General features: G+C 45.0%; 1 protein-coding gene across 12 annotated transcripts in view; it reads right to left on the minus strand.

Annotated features, from left to right (window-relative positions):
• Positions 1 to 18,984, minus strand: part of CEP128 (centrosomal protein 128) — a 288,826-nt gene extending 269,842 nt beyond the window's left edge. For 7 of the 12 annotated variants that reach the window (XR_006101452.1, XR_006101450.1, XR_006101451.1 and 4 more), the window contains exons 1-3: positions 18,852 to 18,984; positions 4,900 to 5,043; positions 2,128 to 2,214 (exon numbers count right to left, since the gene is read on the minus strand). Coding sequence is in view for 8 of the 12 variants with exons in the window: in XM_042445854.1 (XP_042301788.1) it covers positions 2,128 to 2,214; positions 4,900 to 5,037 (225 nt within the window). In the remaining 4 variants the exon portion in view is untranslated. The remainder of the gene's footprint in view (positions 1 to 2,127; positions 2,215 to 4,899; positions 5,044 to 18,851) is intronic. The other 5 variants (XM_042445851.1, XM_042445849.1, XM_042445848.1 and 2 more) reach the window with 5 other exon arrangements.
• Between the last annotated feature and the right edge of the window lie 496 nt (positions 18,985 to 19,480).

Here is a 19,480-nt window from a genome sequence, read left to right on the forward strand (position 1 = left end):
CTGAACATTAGAAAGAATATGTTGATAGTAAGAGAGTGGTTCAGCAACAGAACCAATGGCCTAACAAGGTGGTACAGTCACCTTCTCTGGATGTCTTCAAAAAGAGGCTGGGCAGCTGTCTTGCTAGGAATGCTCTAACAGGAGATCTTCATTAAGCAGGGGGCTACATTCAATAGCTCATGAGACCCCTTTCAACTTTATGATTCTGTCAGTCAGTTATTCCAGGGAGGTGAGTCAGCCTAATCCTCTCATATGCCAGAGAACCACACACTTGGAAGACTCAGGCTGTGAAACACTGAAATACTGAGCTCAAAGCATTAATCCATTCCTTGTTGAGATGGGAATGGACTCTGGGAAACTGCTATTGTCACTTCCTGACTCTTCAATCAAGTTTCTCTGCTCTACTTTATTCTTCTTCACTCATCTCATTACTCTACACCAGCCTTTCTCGGGCTTTTTACCCTACACTCTCTAACCCTGGAAATAATTTTCAGGTCTCAGGGAACCCATGCATAAAAATAGTTATATCTACACCTCAAAAAAAATATCCCCCCCCCCCAAACATGACCTCTCATAGAACCTAGGCTTGCAAGAAGCCCTGGTTAAGAAACCCTGTTCTACACTCCAAGTACCTTTCAGTTCCAGTAAACAATGACCAAGTTCTCTTTAACACTATAAAATTATGACTCTTTGAATCCATTTTAACTGCCATGGCTTCATCCTGCAGAATCCTGGGAATCTTGAACAAGTGCTAGACAGCTACCACTGGCTGGTTCAGCATTTGGATGAACAAAAACTATTTTATAGAAAAGTAATTTCTTTAGAAGCAGATGGACAGAAGGAAGGAAAAAACAACCAAATGAAACAAGAAGGTTGGTAACGAATCTTATAGGTAAAGAATTATAAACAAATGAATTATTGAATCTGATGTTCTCACCCTGGCACTGCTAAATACTGAAGATGAAATAAAGGCTGTGCATTTCCACCATAGTTTGGGCAGGTTGTGTTTTTGAACTACACTACCAGAATCCTTGAGCCATCATCACAGCAGAGGAGGCTCTGAGAACTGAAATCCAAAAATACCATTTCAAAGTTGTGCATCATGAAGCACAGTATTACGTACTGTCTTTCAGCATTAATCTTGAATAGAAATTAGTAAGAAGAAAAGAAAAAACTACTATAAAACTTGGTAGGTCCCAGCCTTTCTCAGCTATCTACTACCCTCTAGACCAGTGCTACCCAAATGCTGAACCAGCCAGTGGTAGCTGTCTAGCACTTGTTCAAGATTCCCAGGATTCTGCAGGATGAAGCCATGGCAGTTAAAATGGATTCAAAGAGTCATAATTTTATAGTGTTAAAGAGAACTTGGTCAAAATACATAATCACAAGTAGGATAATACATATACAGTACATAGGAATACAGGAAATGGATCGATAAACAGCCAACAACAGAACATCAGATAGTAAACATCGCATAATTGTCGCTTACTATCTGATGTTCTGGTGTTGTGGCTGTTTATCGATCCATTTCCGTATTCCTATGTACTGTATATGTATTATCCTACTGTGATTATGTATTTTCTCTGGATAATGATTAACCATCCATTATGAAGCTGCCCTCCCTCCAGTCCATCTGCCTTGGTCCAGACCTCGGAGGTGAGAGGAAACTGCTGGACCTTTACCTCCTCCCACCACTCCCTTCTCCTTCTGTGTCATGTCTTTTTAGATTGTAAGCCTGAGGGCAGGGAACCATCTAACTAAAAAGATTGCATGTACAGCGCTGTGTAAATTTACAGCGCTTCATAAATAAAGGTTAATAATAATAATAATAAAATACCCATTGTGATGGTTCTTGGACCACTGGCAGTCCCCAAGCAAATGGCTTCTGGTACTTGGCAAGTTTCCAGAAAAGAAACAAATGAAGCCAATGGGAACAAATTTAGTGCTGGTGCCTGGAAAACAGTAATTGCCAACTGCCCACATTGGATAGCTTGAGCAGCACTGATCTAAATTAAGGTAAGTTAACTGAACTGCCAGGCCTCAGCAGAGAGTAGGAAGGAAAACACATCTATCACATTTTTATGAGCAGCAAGCAGTATATTTTAAGTTTTACCAAGGGCTGCTTACATTTGCAATTGCTTCTGCTTGTTCATTGTTGTATTCTCGATACTGGCCTAACATCTGGTCCACATTTCTCAGGTTCCGATTGGTATCCTTAAAAGAAATGTTAAAAGAAAATATAATTAAACCAAAATTCCAACTACAAACATCATAGTTTTAAAATCTCTGATGCTTCTAATATTTTCCTTACTGCCAAGTAAAGGAACTCAATTTTGAGATGCTTATATGTAATATACTCGCAGTAGCTCATTTGGGGACTAATGTGGATAAATAAATCTTTCCACTGTGGCTGTAAAATCTCTGTCCTAAGTATTAATAGCCAATTTAAACCCCAACAGTTTATGTGAAGTTAAGATCTGTAGCCCCAAAGAGTATCAATTTGCATTTGTATGTGATTTTTCACTTGTCTGCCCTCCAATTTCATTCATTCATCCAGTCTGGAGAAATACTTTGAACCTCTTAATCTGTTTGGGGTTTTACTGATTTAATCGATCTATAACTGAATGTGCTTGCTTATATTATTAATAAGGCTTTGATAAAAGTCTTCACCATAACCATTGGGGGGGGGGAACAAATTATAATTACTACTAGATTGACTCCTACTATCAAAGAATTTCTGGAAAACTGTCTGTCCCCCCAATATAAGTACTATTCGATTAACTCTTAACTTGCAACTTTACCACCAAATTGCCTACATTTATTTTATTTTAATTTATTTCAACTGGTTGACATTCTAAGTGTGTTGTGAACCAACTGGGGACACAGTTTTACTGGAAAGGTAATGTCAAGAGTTTTAGCAGGCATTTGTAAAAAAATGTATTCCCCCCTCCAAAAAAAAGACCTTTAATAGATACCTTAAACCCTTACCCTTTCCCTCAACATTTAACTAATAATTGTGGGAGCCATACAACCCAAACTACACATTTGCAGGTACCAGTACTGTAATTATAGTTTAGGACAGCAATTCCCAAAGTAGGTGGTACACCCTCTCTAGGGGCAGTGGAAAAATCCAAGGGGGCAATGAGGGGAAAAGGAGATGGCAAGGGGCCTTTCAGTCAAAATATTGTTGTGCCAGAAAAACAAGAGGAACCAGCAGCCTTTAAGACGATGCTGGGGGTTGCATGAAACTTCTTTTCAGGATCCCTTAAAACCACCACACAGCCATGCTGATAGCTTTGAGTGGTGCTGTCTCCTGTTCTTCACCCCTCCAAATGAGCTCACTTCCTCAGCTACATCTTTTGCTTATAGTGGCCGCTGGGAAATTCTCACAAGGCTTGGGTGCTGGGCACGCTTCTGTGGCTTGGAGTGGTGCCATTTTGGGACAGACTAACAGACTGGAGTGAAGTGTTAAGACCACTGGCAGCCAGGAAAAAGTGGTGGCAAAAAGGAGCTTTCAGATTTGGTACACTGCTTAAGCTTTGTGAGCTTTTCCAGGACTGGCAGGTTGGAGTTGCACCACTGCTCCTGCTTTCTTTCCTCGGACAGGCTAAGAGAAGAGGTAGCAAAAGAACAATGTTTTGATGAACACTTGAAGCTGTGTGGGGAAGGCACATCTTTGGAGAAGGAGAAGAGTATTTGGGGTCAATTATTGGAAAGAGCCCTTTGCCTTGGACTGGCTCCAAAATCTAAAATCTTTCCTTTTTCTATGCCAGTCTCCAATCCAGAGCATCTGGCTTCCATTAGACCCCCTAGAGACACACCTGCTGTGCCCCTATCCACCCCAACGTCCTTTCTCACTAGGAAGAAGCTTTTCCCTTTGCACCTCGTCACCTTGGGAGCTGCAACTGAGCAGCTGGCTAAGCAGTGACTTAGAGGTCTCTTGCCCACACTGATATTTGCCACAAGGCAGTGGCATCAGTAGGACTGGTATCACCTAGTGCAATAACTCATGCTGTCACCCTCCCATTAACCCTATCACCTGGAGTCTCTTGTGTCAATGGTAGACAACAGACTCCCTCACATTCACTCTCTCCATGCTTCTTCTGCCTGCTTCTCCCTCTCACATATCCAGAGGATGGAGGAACCCAGACAATTCTGCCCTGTCTCCTCCTCATATCCCAGAAGGTGTTTGAAACTCAGTGGTCAGAGAAAGGAGAGGCTTCATTTGCCCCCACTTTCTGGCCATACATTCTCTTCATCTGAGCTTCTTGTGTCTTACAATATACATTAATGCTATGCCCCGTGTCTTCCAAAAGGCAGACGTTTAGGGAGCAAGTGGCATTGCTAGGGTGTAGGCTGTAGTGTCATCTAACTTATTGTGTCACCCAGTGCAGCCCACAGCCTGCATGCTCTCTAGTGATAGCTCTGTCGCAAGGATGGCATAGGCAAGAGGCTTCTCAATTACTGCTCATCCAGCTACTTGGTTGCTGCTCCCATGGGGACTGGGTGGTAAAAGGAGCAATGACCGAGACTGGCTTTTTTGAATGTGCAGTAGAATAGTAGACCTAATATCAAGAAATATGTTTGGGGGGTGGGGGCAGTCCTAGGATTGTTATCCAAAAGGAAAGGGGGTAATGGCAACAAAAAAAAAAAATTGGGGACCACTGTTTTAGGACTACAAACCAAATGGATAGCATTCCGTCAGCACTAGCTGGGATTCAAACAGTCAACAGAAATAAATGCAGTAACCTTCTTTGGTTTGATCCCAAAATATATACTCCACCAACAAGACTGCTGCAAGACAAGTCAACCATTTCACAGAGAAGAACTAGAGTCCTTTTTTTTTATCTGCACAAGAGACATACAACATGTTATGCAAGGTGAACTGCTATTCACAACCTGTAAAGTGCTTGCTAAAGTATGGATCTTCTCTGTGACATCTTCAACACCATGATTTCGGGTTCTAGTTGCTCTCACAGGACCCCGTCTCCCAATTCTATGGCGTACATGGTCAGAGTCACTGGAGGATTCTGCCATTTGTATCTAAAAAAACAAACAAATATAATTTATAAAACATAAAATGTTACAACATAACACTTCTACTTTCACACCAAGAAACAAAAACTAAGTCTAAGCATACTTTGGCTTGTTTCAGAATAACTCCTGTGATTTCATAGAATCATAGAGTACAAAATTACACCGAAGACCATCTAGCGAATAGAGTCCGCACTGCAAGTCTGCAAAAGATTTAACCTAGTGTAGTAGGGTGACCGAGGAGAGATCAGTGTTGTGGGGTGGAAAGGGGGCGAACCAGGAAGAAGAAGCTGGAAGGAGAGAGACTGGAGGCAGGAGAAAGATGGAAGGACCCAGAGCAGGGGAAACTGGAAGCGGAAGAAAAAGGAGGGACTAGTGAGTCTGGATATAAGAGATGAGGGCAAGGCGTGGTCAAAGAGGAGGAGAGAGAGACTGAAGGAGAGGGGGCATGCATGAGGGGGTCGGGAAGAGGGAGAGAATGGTGGTTGTTCTTCCTTGGAGAGAGAGGTGGACTGCTGACCTGCAGCAGGGAAGAGGAAGACCCTGAACTGGCAACCATGAACATGTAAAGGTGTGAGACCCAAAAGTGGAGAGGGAGTTAGGCAAGACACCACATCTAGCAGGTACTCCACTCCGGCCAGGAGATGTTGGACTCCACGACCCTCTAGAAAATTAAGAAGGAATCTGGTGGGATATACGGGGTTACCGGTGGAAGCATGGGCCATGACCACTTATTGTTGAAAAGGCTGACTTGGAACCAGCATAGAAGTGCCTCCCTGCCTCCCTGGACCTTCAAGCCAAGGCTCAGAGAAGGTGAGAAGATTATGAAACCCTCTCTCTCTCTCTTGTCACAGCCTGGGTGAAGTAACACAAGCTGTTAGTTCAGTCTTAAAGTTAGTTGCAGTAAGGATGTTGAATAAAGAGGCTTTATTGAACATGCCGCTAAGAGTTGTCTGAGTTTGTTGGGACAGCATGGAACTGGGATGGCGAGCCAAGCCTCTCACACCAGAGGGCATGGGAGTGCCTTCACCTGGGATACAGAAAAAAAATAATTTCTTTATGAGCCTATCACAATTTGCAAACTGGAAGATTTCTTCCCACTAAATATATAAAAGAAGTTTGGATAATAGCACAACAGGGGGTGCTTCTTGATTCGTCACTCCACCTTACCTCACAGGTGGATGCGATGGTCAGGAGCACCTGTTATCAGCTTCGGCTGATACGCCAGCTGCGTCCCTACCTGAGCCGGGGGGACCTAGAAACAGTGGTACATGCTCTGGTAACCTCTTGTTTGGATTTCTGCAATGCGCTCTACATGGGGCAACCCTTGTACCATACCCAGAAGCTGCAACTGGTGCAGAATATGGCGGCAAGACTGGTCACTAATACACCTAGGACCAGTCACATAACACCGGTCTTAAAAGACCTTCATTGGCTGCCTATTCGCTTCCGGGCACAATACAAGGTGTTGGTTATTACCTATAAAGCCCTAAATGGCTTGGGCCCAGGGTACTTGGAGGACCGCCTCTCTCCATATAATCCGCCCCGCACACTCAGATCAGCCGGGAAGCAAATGTTAAGAGTTCCGGAGGCTAGATTGTCTATCACCACCAGGAGGGCCTTTTCTATCTCGGTCCCCAAGCTCTGGAACTCGCTCCCTGGCGAGCTCCACTCGGCCACCTCCTTAGTCCAATTTAAGAAGGGGCTGAAAACACACCTTTTTGAGCAGGCATACCCCTGACTCCTGACTCCCGAATCCCCCCCCCCCCCCCCCGCCTTCTGACAGCACTGTTGAGCTGGCATGAGAAATGGTTTATTGTTTACTGTGTTTTTAATATATTGATGTTTCTATATTGTAATTTTTACATGTTGTTAAACCGCTTTGATCAATGAAAAAGCGGTATATAAATAAAATTTTATTATTATTATTATTATTATTATTATTATTATTATTATTATTATAATGCTTGCCTTCAAGGGCCATCAATGTATGTTTGCTGTTGTTTTTGTTGTTGTGTGCCTCTAAGTTGTTTTTTACTTATGATGACTCTAAGGCAAACCTACCACAGGGTTTTCTTGGCAAGTTTCTTCAGAGGGGGGTTGCCGCTGCCATCCTCTGAGGCTGAGAGACTGTAACATGCCCAAGGTCACCAAGTGGGTTTTTCTGCTCAAGCAGGGAATCAAATGCTGATCTCCATAATCATAGTCCAACAATCAAATAACTATGCCACACTGGCTGTACTATACATGAACCTTTCATAAGCAATTGTTTAAATCACTGCTACATCATTTTACTATAACCTCTCCTATCTTCAAAACCTGCTGAAATTAAACCTTTTTTTTTCCTTTAAAGAATGTCACAGCAGGCACTGAGTAATTCGTAGTAATTTATCACTTCTTTATTTTATTTACCTTCCATAAAACATAAAACCAGAATTAGTTCTGGTTTTCGTTTCGTCAATAGAATTATACTGTGCTAGTCACACAGTGCAATCTTTAGCACACTCAGATATTGAATGCAACAATGCTTACTCCCAGGGTACTGCAATTACAATTGAAACTTCAGTCAGCACTTGAATTTGAAAAGATCAAATCAAAAGCAACTGAGACATTCTCCTGATTTGAAATACCACTTATTCTATGATTAAATTGATTGCTCAGTCCTATGCTCAACTTCAGCTGTTCTACTATAGAGGGATGCTTCTATCACAAGAAGAACCTGCAAAACAGAGCTGGGGCCAGTTCTCACTAACTTTAATCAGCCTGGCCAAGGTGAAGCATGATGGAAATAGGAGCTCAACAACTGAAGGGGCTCAGATTTTCATCCGTGCTATAAAACGGTTAAGCAGGCAGTTTTATGCAGACGCTTCTCCCATCGTTTTTTGTGGGTTTTTCAGGCTATGTGGCCATGGTCTAGAAGAGTTTCTTCCTGACATTTCCCCAGCATCTGTGGCTGGCATCTTCTCCCATCCCTCTTCAGTGTTACAACTACTAATGGACGGTACTGAACAACAAGGAGAACTGCTAGCAGTTCCCATGGGTCCTTTCCTTGGCTAGATTTCTACTGGTTACTTCCAACTATGGTAGGCCCATTAAATCAGTTGCTGGATGGTGAGCCAACACACAGCCAAATTCGACCGATTCAAAGGTCCTACTCTAGCCAGGCCTAATAGGATTTAAACCACTGCTGTCATTTCTTTGAAGAACAATCACATGTGCAGAAATGTGGACATGCATATAATAATAATAATAATAATAATAATAATAATAATAATAATAATATTTATATGCCACCCAATCACTGGGAATCCGGGCGGCTTACAACAGAGAGGATAATAGACGGTTCCCTGCCCTCAGGCTTACAATCTAAAAGACACGACACAAAAGGAGAAGGGAATGGTAGGGAGGAAGGGGATCAGGTCCAGCAATTTTTCCCCCCCTCTGAGGCCTGGACCAAGGCAGATGGACTGGAGGGAGGGCTCTTCTTCTTCAGGCTAGCCCTGATGGAGCTGGGCCAGACTAATTCTCTCCCTCCCAGGCCGAAAGATGACAGTTATAGAGAGAGGAGCCTCTTTCTTCAGCCTAGCCCTGATGGAGCTGGGCCAGACTAATTCCCTCCCTCACAGGCCGAAAGATGACAGTTATGGAGGGAGGAGCCATATATAAATAATGCATCCACATGAGTGGCAGCATGTGGACTGGAATCCTTGCACATTAGTCCTGGGAATACTGGTGCACTCTTATTAGTGGTGTCACTAGAGTTGGTGTCACCCAGTGTGGTAACTCACGGTGTCACCATCCCCCAATTGCCCATCTCCTATTTCAGACCATACAGAATTTTTAGTAATGCTTTTTTGCACTAATGATTCCCATATATCACTGAATGTAATACTAATAGCTGTGACATACACAACAAGCAAAATTAAAAATATACCTTTAAATTACAATATCATACACACAACCTAATAATAATAATAATAAAGTTTTTATTTTTATCCCGCTCCTTCCTACGATCAGGGCGGCTTACAACATAAGTTAAAAACAACAGTATCATAAAACAATATAAAATACAAACACATAAAAGCAAACCATACAATCAATAAAAATAACAGGCTAAAAGCCCCATAGCCCAACCTCTTGGCCACGGAAGAGGAGGGAGGCCCACAGGATTTTAGTCGGGGAATGCCTGTTGGAACAGGAAGGTTTTCAAGTCCTTCCTGAATTGGGCCAGGGTGGTAGTAGAGCGGAGCTCAGTGGGCAGCGTATTCCAAAGGGCTGGGGCAGCAGTGGAAAATGTCCTCCGTGTAGTGGAGGATAATCTAGCCCCAGGCACCTTCAGTAATTGCTGCCCAGACGTTCTGAGGGTGCGAGGCGGAATGTACGGGGAGAGGCGGTCCTTTAGGTATCCTGGGCCCAAGCCATTTAGGGCTTTATAGGTAATCACCAACGCCTTTTATTGAGCCCGGAAGCGAATGGGCAGCCAATGGAGATCTTTCAGTACCGGTGTTATGTGGCTGGTCCTGGAAACGCCAGTGACTAGCCGGGCTGCCATGTTCTGCACCATTTGCAGCTTCCGAGTTTGGTATAAGGGTTGCCCCATGTAGAGTATGTTGCAGAAATCCAGTCTCGAGGTTACCAGAGCATGTACAACAGTTTCTAGGTCCCTCTGGGCCAGGTATGGGCGCAGCTGGCGAATAAGCCGAAGCTGATGACAGGTGCTCTTGACCGTCGCATCCACCTGTGAGGTAAGGTGGAGTGACGAATCAAGAAGCACCCCCTGTTGTGCTATTATCCCAGACTGCGCACGGAGTCCTTCACAGGGAGTGTGACCCCATTCAGGACAGGTGGAACCACCGCCATTCCTGGACCAGGGGAACCTTTCACTAGTACCTCCATTTTCTCTGGATTCAGCTTGAGTCGGTTTTCCCTCATCCAGCCCATTACTGACTCTAGACAGGCCACGAGAGGAGAGACGCCATCCCCAGTCACTGCATCAGTCGGAGACATAGAGAAAATGATTTGGGTGTCATCAGCGTACTGATAACCCCGCGCCCCATGTCTCCGGATGATCTCTCCCAGCGGTTTCATGTAAATGTTAAATAGCATGGGAGACAGAATGGCTCCTTGAGGGACCCCAGTTTTAAGGGCCCGCTCATCGGAGCTGCACCATCTGGGACCTCCCAGAGAGGTAGGACCGGAACCACTGGAGCGCAGTGCCCCCAATTCCCACCTCTGCCAGGCGTCCCAGAAGGATACCATGGTCTATGGTATCGAAAGCCGCTGAGATGTCCAAGAGCACCAACAGGGACACGCTTCCCCTGTCGATGCCCAGACGGAGATCATCGACCAAGGCGACCATGGCCGTCTGAACCCCGTAACCCGCCCGAAAGCCAGTTTGAAATGGGTCCAGATAATCCGTTTCATCCAAGACCGCCTGAAGCTGGATTGCAACCGCCCTCTCGATCACCTTTCCCAAAAATGGTAGCAGCGAAACAGGCCGATAATTATTATGTACCAGGGGGTCGAGGGAGGGCTTTTTTAGGATAGGTTTTACAATGGCCAATTTCAATTGTGATGGAAATTGCCCATCCCTCAGAGATGTATTAACTATCCGGCGTAACAAAGTTGTTACCGCCGGTCCCCCCTGGGCCGCTAACCACGAGGGACAGGGATCGAGAGAGCAGGTTGTCTTCCGAACACTTCCGAGGATCTTGTCCAAATCCTCGGTACTCACCGACTCAAACCGATCCAGTTTAATAAAGTCCACGGAGGCTCTGGACACTTCTACCCTAGGTTCTGCTAAAATGTCGGCGTTCAGACCTTCGCTTATCCGAGAGGTTTTATCCGCAAAAAAGTCGTTAAATAGGTCACAGCAGGCCTTAGTAGGTTCAAGGATCTGGTTCAGGGCGGTAGGGAGCTGAGTTAGCTCTCTGACCACCCTGAACAACTCTGCCGGACGCGACTCTGCGGACGCAATACAAGCACCTTAGAACGAATTCTTAGCTGCTCATATTGCCTCTCCGTAGTCCTCTAACAGTTGGTCTAGGAGAGCCTTGTCGTCTAGGCAAAGGTGTTTCCGCCAACGGTACTCTAGCCGTCGCAGTACCCGCTTCCTTGCCCGGAGATCTTCTGTATACCAGGGCTTACATTTGGAAGCAGTCCTGAGAGGGCGCTTGGGAGCGATGCTGTGTATAGCCCTGGAAAGACCGGTATTCCAGATACCGGTGAGGGCATCAACAGAGTCGCCGTCGCTTCCAACCATGTACTCCTCTAAAGCTTCTTGGAACCTTTTGGGTTCCATCAGCCTTCGAGGGTGGACCATCCTAATAGGTCCACCACTCCCGGGGGAGATCTGGGTAGAAGCCTTGATTTTCACCTCTACCAGGAAATGATCCATCCATGACAAGGGGGAAACATTAACTATTTCCACCCACGGATTTTCCGCATCCGAACAGAAGACCAAATCGAGAGTATTACCCGCACAATGCGTAGGACCCTGTATCAGCTGAGACAGGCCCATGGCCGTCATGGTATCCATGAATTCCCGAGCCGCACCGGATGGAACATAGCTGGTCGTGAGGGAGATATTAAAGTCACCCAGGACAAGTAGCCTGGGCGTCTCCAATATCAGTTCAGCGACCAACTGTGTCAGCTCGTTAAGGGAGTCCGCTAATGCACGGGGTGGCCGATACACTAACAGAATCCCTAGACTGTCCCTAGCCTTTAGGGTCAGGTAAATACACTCGATATAGGACGTCTGTCGGATGTGGTTCCTGGTGAGGGACACGGTGTTCCTATGTATCAAGGCCACACACACCCCTGCCCACCTAACCTGCGCTGGTCCTTCACCGAGAACCCGGCAGGCAGGGCCTGAGCCCACACAGCGTCCCCTTCAGGCCCAAGCCAGGTCTCGGTAATGCAAGCCAGATCACACTTTTGATCCTCCAACATGTCGTGGAGGATGTGGGTCTTGTTGTTTACTGATCTGGCGTTGCACAGGAGCAGCGACAGGGTTTGTGGCACGGTTGGAGCGACCCTCAGGTCCCTAAGGTTGGGATGGGGACAGGAAGGAGAGATAGATATGATGCATCGATCTCTCCTTCCCCTGGAACGCAAGTCCCTTCTCCCACCGCCATACCTCCCCCTGCCCCACACTACCTCAATAGGAGCTCCGCTCGTAGTGGTGTTACCTCTTCCCTCCCCGGCCCATGCATCCCCCGCATCCACAACCTCCCCCCACCCCTCTGTGGCCATTTGAAGAGCAGAGGTTAGCCACTCCAGGCATCCTCTGCTCTCAGGCTAGCCCAAAGCCTCCCTAACCCGATAAAAGCTGCGCAACTGCGCAGTTGTGCAGCAGCGGTGCTCCTCAGTCCGTGGGCGGCACTCCCGGGGCAGTGCGCAGAAGCGCACCTCCGACACCCCGGGAGGAGGCCGCCCGGCAAAAGGCGCAGCTCTGGCAGCGACGGTGGTGGTCCGGCGAGGAGGCAGGAGGGGGCGTGTCAGGGAGGGTCCGGTTGCCCGGCGTTTATACCCGCCGCTCTCACCTGGCGGGCTCCTCCCTGGCTTCCCCCCAGGTGTCCCTTAAAGGCCCCGCACACAACTGGCCGCCAAACGCCAAAGCCAGTAACAGCGCCAAGAGTCCCAAAAGAGTCCCGCAGCGGTGCTCCTCAGTCCGTGGGCGGCACTCCCGGGGCGGTGCGCAGAAGCGCACCTCCGACACCCCGGGAGGAGGCCGCCCGGCAAAAGGCGCAGCTCTGGCAGCGACGGTGATGGTCCGGCGAGGAGGCAGGAGGGGGCGTGTATTTATAAATACAACCTAAATGTATTTATCTACACATATGGTGTTTTTAAAGAAAATTTCAAAAGAATTTTAAACATTTAAAAATTCAAAATTTTAATTTTTTAAAACTTTAAAATTTTGAAATTTGAAATTTTAATTTTAAAAAATTCTGAGGCCTCTGCTTCCTCCTCCCACTGAGCTTTGCCTCACTCCCAGCATCTCTTAAAGGGAAGCAGATGAATGCCACAGCCTGTTTCTGCCAAAAGAACCAGTGGTATCACCTCTCCTTAGGGCGTCACATGGTGTGTTCCGCACCTGCCTAGTGACACCACTGTTCCTATTCACTGCTTTTATTCTATGGAGGTTCAAACTCTTGTTCAGATTTTCTCCTCTGCTCCTGAAAATCTCAGATGACATACACAAAGCACTTATCAATGGTGTTGAGGGGTTGGGTGAGAAACACTGCACTGAAAAATTGTACCCATGTCCCTCTTCCACAGTTCTTGGCTCTCTAGGACTTTTGGATGGGCAGCTATACACCACCTCTTGCGCGGTAGCCCACCACAATGGCAATAGCATTTACATTCCTATACCGCTTAATAGTGAACTCAGCATTCTCTACATGGTTTACAGCCTATAAAACAATTGCCCTCAACAAGCTGGGTACTCATTTTACCGACCTACAAAAGGATGGAAGGTTGAGTCAACCTTGGAGCCCTAGGCTCAAACTCACAATGTCACCAGGACTCCTTCCACAGGTCAGAAGATGTTAACAGACATGGTCCTGATGTCATCGTGTCCATGGCTGAAGCTCATCATCACCAGCTGAGATGGGGAAGGAAACCCTACTACAGTGGTACCCCGGGATACGAATGCGCCGCCTTACGAAATTTCCGGGTTACGAAAAAAATCCATAGAAAAAAACTGTTCCGGGTTACGAAGGTTATTTCGGGTTACGAAAAAATTTTTGGTGCTTTTCGGCGCTTTTTCGCACGAAATCGCGGCTTTCGCTATTAGCGCCTATGGCTTTTTCGGCTTACGAAGTATTTCGGGTTACGAACGCGGCGGCGGAACGAATTAAATTCGTAACCCGGGGTACCACTGTATCTTAAATCACTGAGCTAGGATTCTTTTCCCTCCTTTCGGCTATCTAGAAAGCAGGCAGGGTAGGAGGAGGGGCTGAGAGACATTGGGACACTGCAGGCCCAGTCAAGCCAATAGTGTGAAACTCTCCCCTCTGCATATGCTTTCATTCTGGTGTTCTTGAAACTATCCTGACAGATAGCTTGACAGCATCACATGAAGAGATCTTGTGCTGTACTATTAAAATGGAGAAGTAATCCGCACACACTGTCCTAAGCACAACAGACATAGCTTCCATAACAAACCTTAAATAAATTTGCCCATAACATCAAACTTGTTTTTTTTTAAATCCTATTTATTTTCAGTACATCTCCCAAAACAATTGGTCAATTAAAAAGAACAGAAGCTACATTCTTACAGAGCAAAACGAAAGGCTCACTGAGAAACTGCCAACGGCAGCACTGAAGAAAAAAAGAGAAGAAAATGTAATTGGCTCAACTACATCCCAAAATAGGGCATTTTTTAAAAATGTTTACTAACAGCTCTCATTCTCATTTATATAACTCAGTAAGGAGAAAAATGGAAGTGTTATGGTCAGTTTTTCTCCAGAAATCAGACCTTAAAGAAGATTGTGCTAATCCTTCCACTTCTTAGATACATTATTCTACTATTTGCAACTATAATTCAAAGTTCACAAATAATTTTGACCAGTCTAAAGATACTCTTTAAATACATTGTTTGTTTTTTGTATATCTACTATAAACTGATGAAATTCTAATACAATAATAGAAATTGTACATGAAATGAATGGAGTGTTCCACATCAGCTGTCCTAAAACCACACCTGATAAGCAAAAGCAAGGAGGTTAAACACAAAGGTTTTAGCTATATAGCTATATTTAGCTTTTTTAAAACTTGTGCTCATGCATTTCCCCAAACACAAGCAGAATATCAAACACCATGTTCTTTCAGTGCACAGGAATAATAGGTACTGTGATGCATGCTTTTTAAAAATTGCTCACTAAATCCCTGAATATCTTTTTCTGAAACTGCACATTACAGAGGGTTCGAGGGCATGGTTTGCAGTTGCTTTCAAGAGGCAGGGCCTTTGTTTTATCCAAACATGATTTCAGAACCCTGTTCTCGGGGCTTTTAGTTAACTATACAGTAGTTGTGCTGCTATTTTGACCAATCTCAAATCAGACCATGTGCTAATAAAAGATTTCCACTCACTTGTTGAAAATCAAATTCCCCTTGAACCCTGTGCTTATGCCGGAGTCCTCCTGGGGTCAAGTGATTCATATGAGCTGAAAGCAAAGCCCAGAACTCATATATGAATCTCACTATCTGGATATTTAGAGAAATAGCAGTATCATAGGGAGATCTTGTAGCACCTTTGAGACCAAGGAGTTTATCAGACAAGGAAATTGGAAGTATAATCCAGTGGTAATCTGAACACAATCATGAGGTTTAACGTTATTGCGTGATAACCCACTACACACAAATTCAGGCAATGGAAAGTCAGTTCGAACGCAATCATGTGGTTTCGTGATAAAGTGCCACATGCAAATTTGGGCAATAGCATGCTATTTTCGGGCAATGGGGAGCCAATTCGAATGCAATGCATATTCACGTAACTGCGCGAAACTAGCGATTTTAAGTGAACGCCTTCTGGCCCCACTTTCTTTTCATTCAAATTTAAGAGAAATTCCTCCTGTTTGATAAACTCCCAACTGAATGAAAGAAAGAAATTGGCAGCATGAGCTTTCTTAGACTTAAGTTTACTTCCTCAGATGCTTTTATAATAATAATAATAATAATAATAATAATAAATGATTTATTTATAGTCCACCTAATCACATGGAATCAGGGTGGGTTTCGTAGCATCCAAAGCATCTGAGGAAACGAAGTCTATGAAATCTCATGCTGCCAACTTCTTTCTTTCAGTTAGTCTCAAAGGTGCTACAAGATCACTCTACATACTGATTCTACTGACACAGCTATATCTTTGAATTCTAGCAGTATAAGAGTAGAAAATAAATAGCTTGTCCACCATTACCAATCTTTCACCAATGGGCCACCTTTGGTAAGCTTCCAAAGAATTCTGCAATTTGCCTGAACTTAACAATTCGCCAGGGAATTTACTGCCTTGAAGTTACACAAAGCAATTACAGACAAAATACTGACTGAACATTACACTAGAAATGTTGCATTCTCTCAGCCTATTATCAGAAACCCCTTATGAAATAGTTAAAACTAGCCGCAACTTCTTCAACTGACGATCCACAGGAAAAGGAAACTGAGTCACTGATACCATCTAAGCCAATGTGAGTCACCATGGCTGTTCTTATCTTCAATAAAAGAAAACAGAATTTTAAAAAAATTAAAAAGTAGGCTGAAAGGGAGATGAATTTCTGATATGGCTGTACCATCCTAAACCATCTTGGAGTCCAGTTCTGGGAGAAAGGTGTGTGAGGAAAATCAAAATTAATGCACATCAACTGTTATGATTCAACTATGAACAGAACTTGGAGCAGGGTAACCAGATGTCCTAACCACAAAGGAGGACAAGGCACCACAAAATGTAGGACATTCAAGAGAAATGTATGACTTTACAAAATTAAAGGTAGACACACTTTCATAAATATAAATTCAGACTTCTTAGCCATGCTCAGAACATTTTGAAATTCTACCTGGACAAAAAGGTTGAAATGTAGGATATATCCTGGAAAAAGAGGATGTCTGGTCACCCTGACATGAGCAAGACCTGTCCCTGAAGTGCTACATCCACAGTGTCACCCTATAAGTCCCAGTCCAGTCTTCCAACACAGCTGTAGAAAGGCAACCAGTTGAACCTCTCCTGCCGGGGGAAGGTGGGCACCCATCGGTCATTTCATAAAAGCATGGAAGAATAAACAATAAGTAATGACAAAAACGATACCAAATAATATCCCTTCCAAATGAAACCAAAGCCAAAATATCATGACTAAGCTTACAAGCTTCTTTGGAGGTCTTTAAGCAGAGGCTGGACGGCCATCTATCGGGGATGATTTGATTGAGATTTCCTGCATGGCAGAATGGGTTGGACTGGATGGCCCTTGGGGTCTCTTCCAACTACGATTCTATGATTCTATAAGTGCAGTAAACCTTACTGATCTACATTGAAAATATCAATCAAATGTGGCCACCTTCAATTTTCCATACTATTTCAGGTGGACACATTCTCAAAAAGGAAGTAACGAGACAACTTCAGTAATACTGCCAAGACTTTCCACAACCAAAGAAGAAAACTCCATGCCAGTGTTTCATTGGTTTAGTGATGTCTCATTTGAGCCGATTTAACCATGTTCTGCTCCAGTTCAAAACTAGAAATAGCTATCTATAATTTCATATTTTACATTTTTCAGTACTGACAGAGAACTGTTCCTCACTGTCATGAGGAAAAGTAGATTATATACAGATCGCTCTGTATCCACTGATTCTTTATCCACAGATTCAAGCATCCAAAGCTTGAAAATATGTATTTTAAAATGTATGAATTCCCAAAAGCAAAGTCTGATTTTGCATTTTATACAGGAGACACCATTTCACTATGCCACTGTATTTAATGGGACTTGAGCACTGCCTGGATGTTAGTATCCATGGTGGGAACTGGAACCAAACCCCAGTGGATATCAAGGGCCCACTGTATTAGCTTTATTGGCAGTTCAACTGCCAAAGATTGCTCAATGTTGTTATTTAAGGGTCTTTTAAAAGTTCTTTTGTAATAGACATGGGCACCACCAATCTTTCCAGAACTATTGGACTGCACCTCCCAACAACCCTAACCAGCAGAGTAAGTGGTGGGGATACTGGGAGTTGCAGTCCAGGAACATGACCCCCACCTCTGCTTTACAGCTCCCAAAATGGCCTGGAGAGAACAGTTTCTAATCAGTCTAGGCATACAGCATTACCATCCACATGGAAGCCAGTTGCCAGATACATACGGAGAAGTGTGGGTGCATTTGCTGCCTAGGCTAGCAGCATTATGTAGCCACTCCCATGGAGTCCAGTGGGGTTAGATTTGCATCCTTAAACTATGATATGGAAGAGAAGTACTAGGAGCAGGTATCCAGGAAACGCAGCAACAATTAGAGGCCACAATCACAACGTCAACAGAAGATTACAATTCCCGTCTCTCTGAAACACAGATTAGAGAGTCGTAATAACAGCTGTCATCTCAAATAGCTCTAATCCAGGATGCAGTCCTATCTATATCTACTGAGAAGCCTAATTTGCTGTGTATTCCTCCTTTCCCCCAAGTAAATGTATATGCTGTATTGTAGCCTAAAAAGAGTGAAGCACAGTCTCAAGTTGGCATGTTTTAAATCAGTGTGAGTCATTTGTGGTACTTTGGGTGTTAGGGTGCAACAACCATAAAACCTATCCCCAGCGGTGAAGGATTGGAGGAGCTACAGCCCAACAACATCCGGCAGGCCACCAGTTTCCCATTCCCATTAGTCCCAGTGTATTCAGTGGGCCTGTCTCCTGGCTAAACATCCCTTAGGCGTCCCTGGTAGTAGGGTTACCTTTCAATAAAGCCCATTGGCTCCAATGAGGCAGAGCTGGGAAGAAGCCAGACTCGTGCAGAGGACCACGAAGGAGAGGGAGGAAGAAAGGCAGAGCAGGGAGGCTTTTGTGACTCCAGCAACGTCACTCTGGCTCCCCTTTGCACGGCTGTTCAGTATCAGTAGTATTCAACCATGTTTGCCTATAGGCTCAGAAAATGCATCCAGACTGGAGAGATAACCCGGATTGGAACCGCTTTAACTTTCTGTGGCTGAAGGGTATGGAATTCTGGGAATTGGAGTTTGTTGTGGGGCCCAGAGCGGAATGTCTGACTCCACACCCTTGAGTCAGACAACAAGTTAAAGCGGTTCCAAACCGGGTTATCTCTCCATTTTGGGAAGACTTACCAGAAAGGTTCTCCCTTTCTCCCAACCGCCCTGCTCCTGCCGCCTCCTCGGCCGCTATGGCAACTTGAACTAGCCGCCCTGCCACACCGCGGCCTCACAAGGCGCCAGGGGAGCCCTTCGCGTTTTGGCTTCTGGGAATCGTAGTTCGCCACCCCCTCCGCCGCTGCGGTTGCGGAGGGAGCGAAGGACTACATCTCCCGAGATGCACCGCGGCGACGGTTTTGAGGCGGGGAACTGCCTGGAACAACGCCTCACGCGCCGCACTGTTTGCAGAGCGGTGTGGGAGGGGTCGCCTCTTAAAGGGACAGGCGCTCAATTCTGGGGTCGGAAAAAAGAGGATGTTGTTTGTTGTGAGCCTTCAGAACTGTGCCCTTTATAAAAGGATTTTGGACTTCAGCTCCCAGAAGCCTCTGCCATGTTGGCTCATGGCCTGGGATTCTGGGAGATGGAGTCCAAAATTCCCTTAAAGAGCGCACTTTTGGGGGAACCACTGATTGTAGGAAGTTCCAGAAAAAGGTAGGACAAGACTAAACAAAAGCTAAAAACAATCATACAGATATGAACTCATGCTCAAAATGGAGGATGTTTTGGGACTGTCAAGGTTGAAATGGAGGACATGTCCTGAAAAA

Source organism: Sceloporus undulatus, chromosome 1, assembly GCF_019175285.1.
Source record: "Sceloporus undulatus isolate JIND9_A2432 ecotype Alabama chromosome 1, SceUnd_v1.1, whole genome shotgun sequence".
Lineage (NCBI taxonomy): Eukaryota > Metazoa > Chordata > Lepidosauria > Squamata > Phrynosomatidae > Sceloporus > Sceloporus undulatus.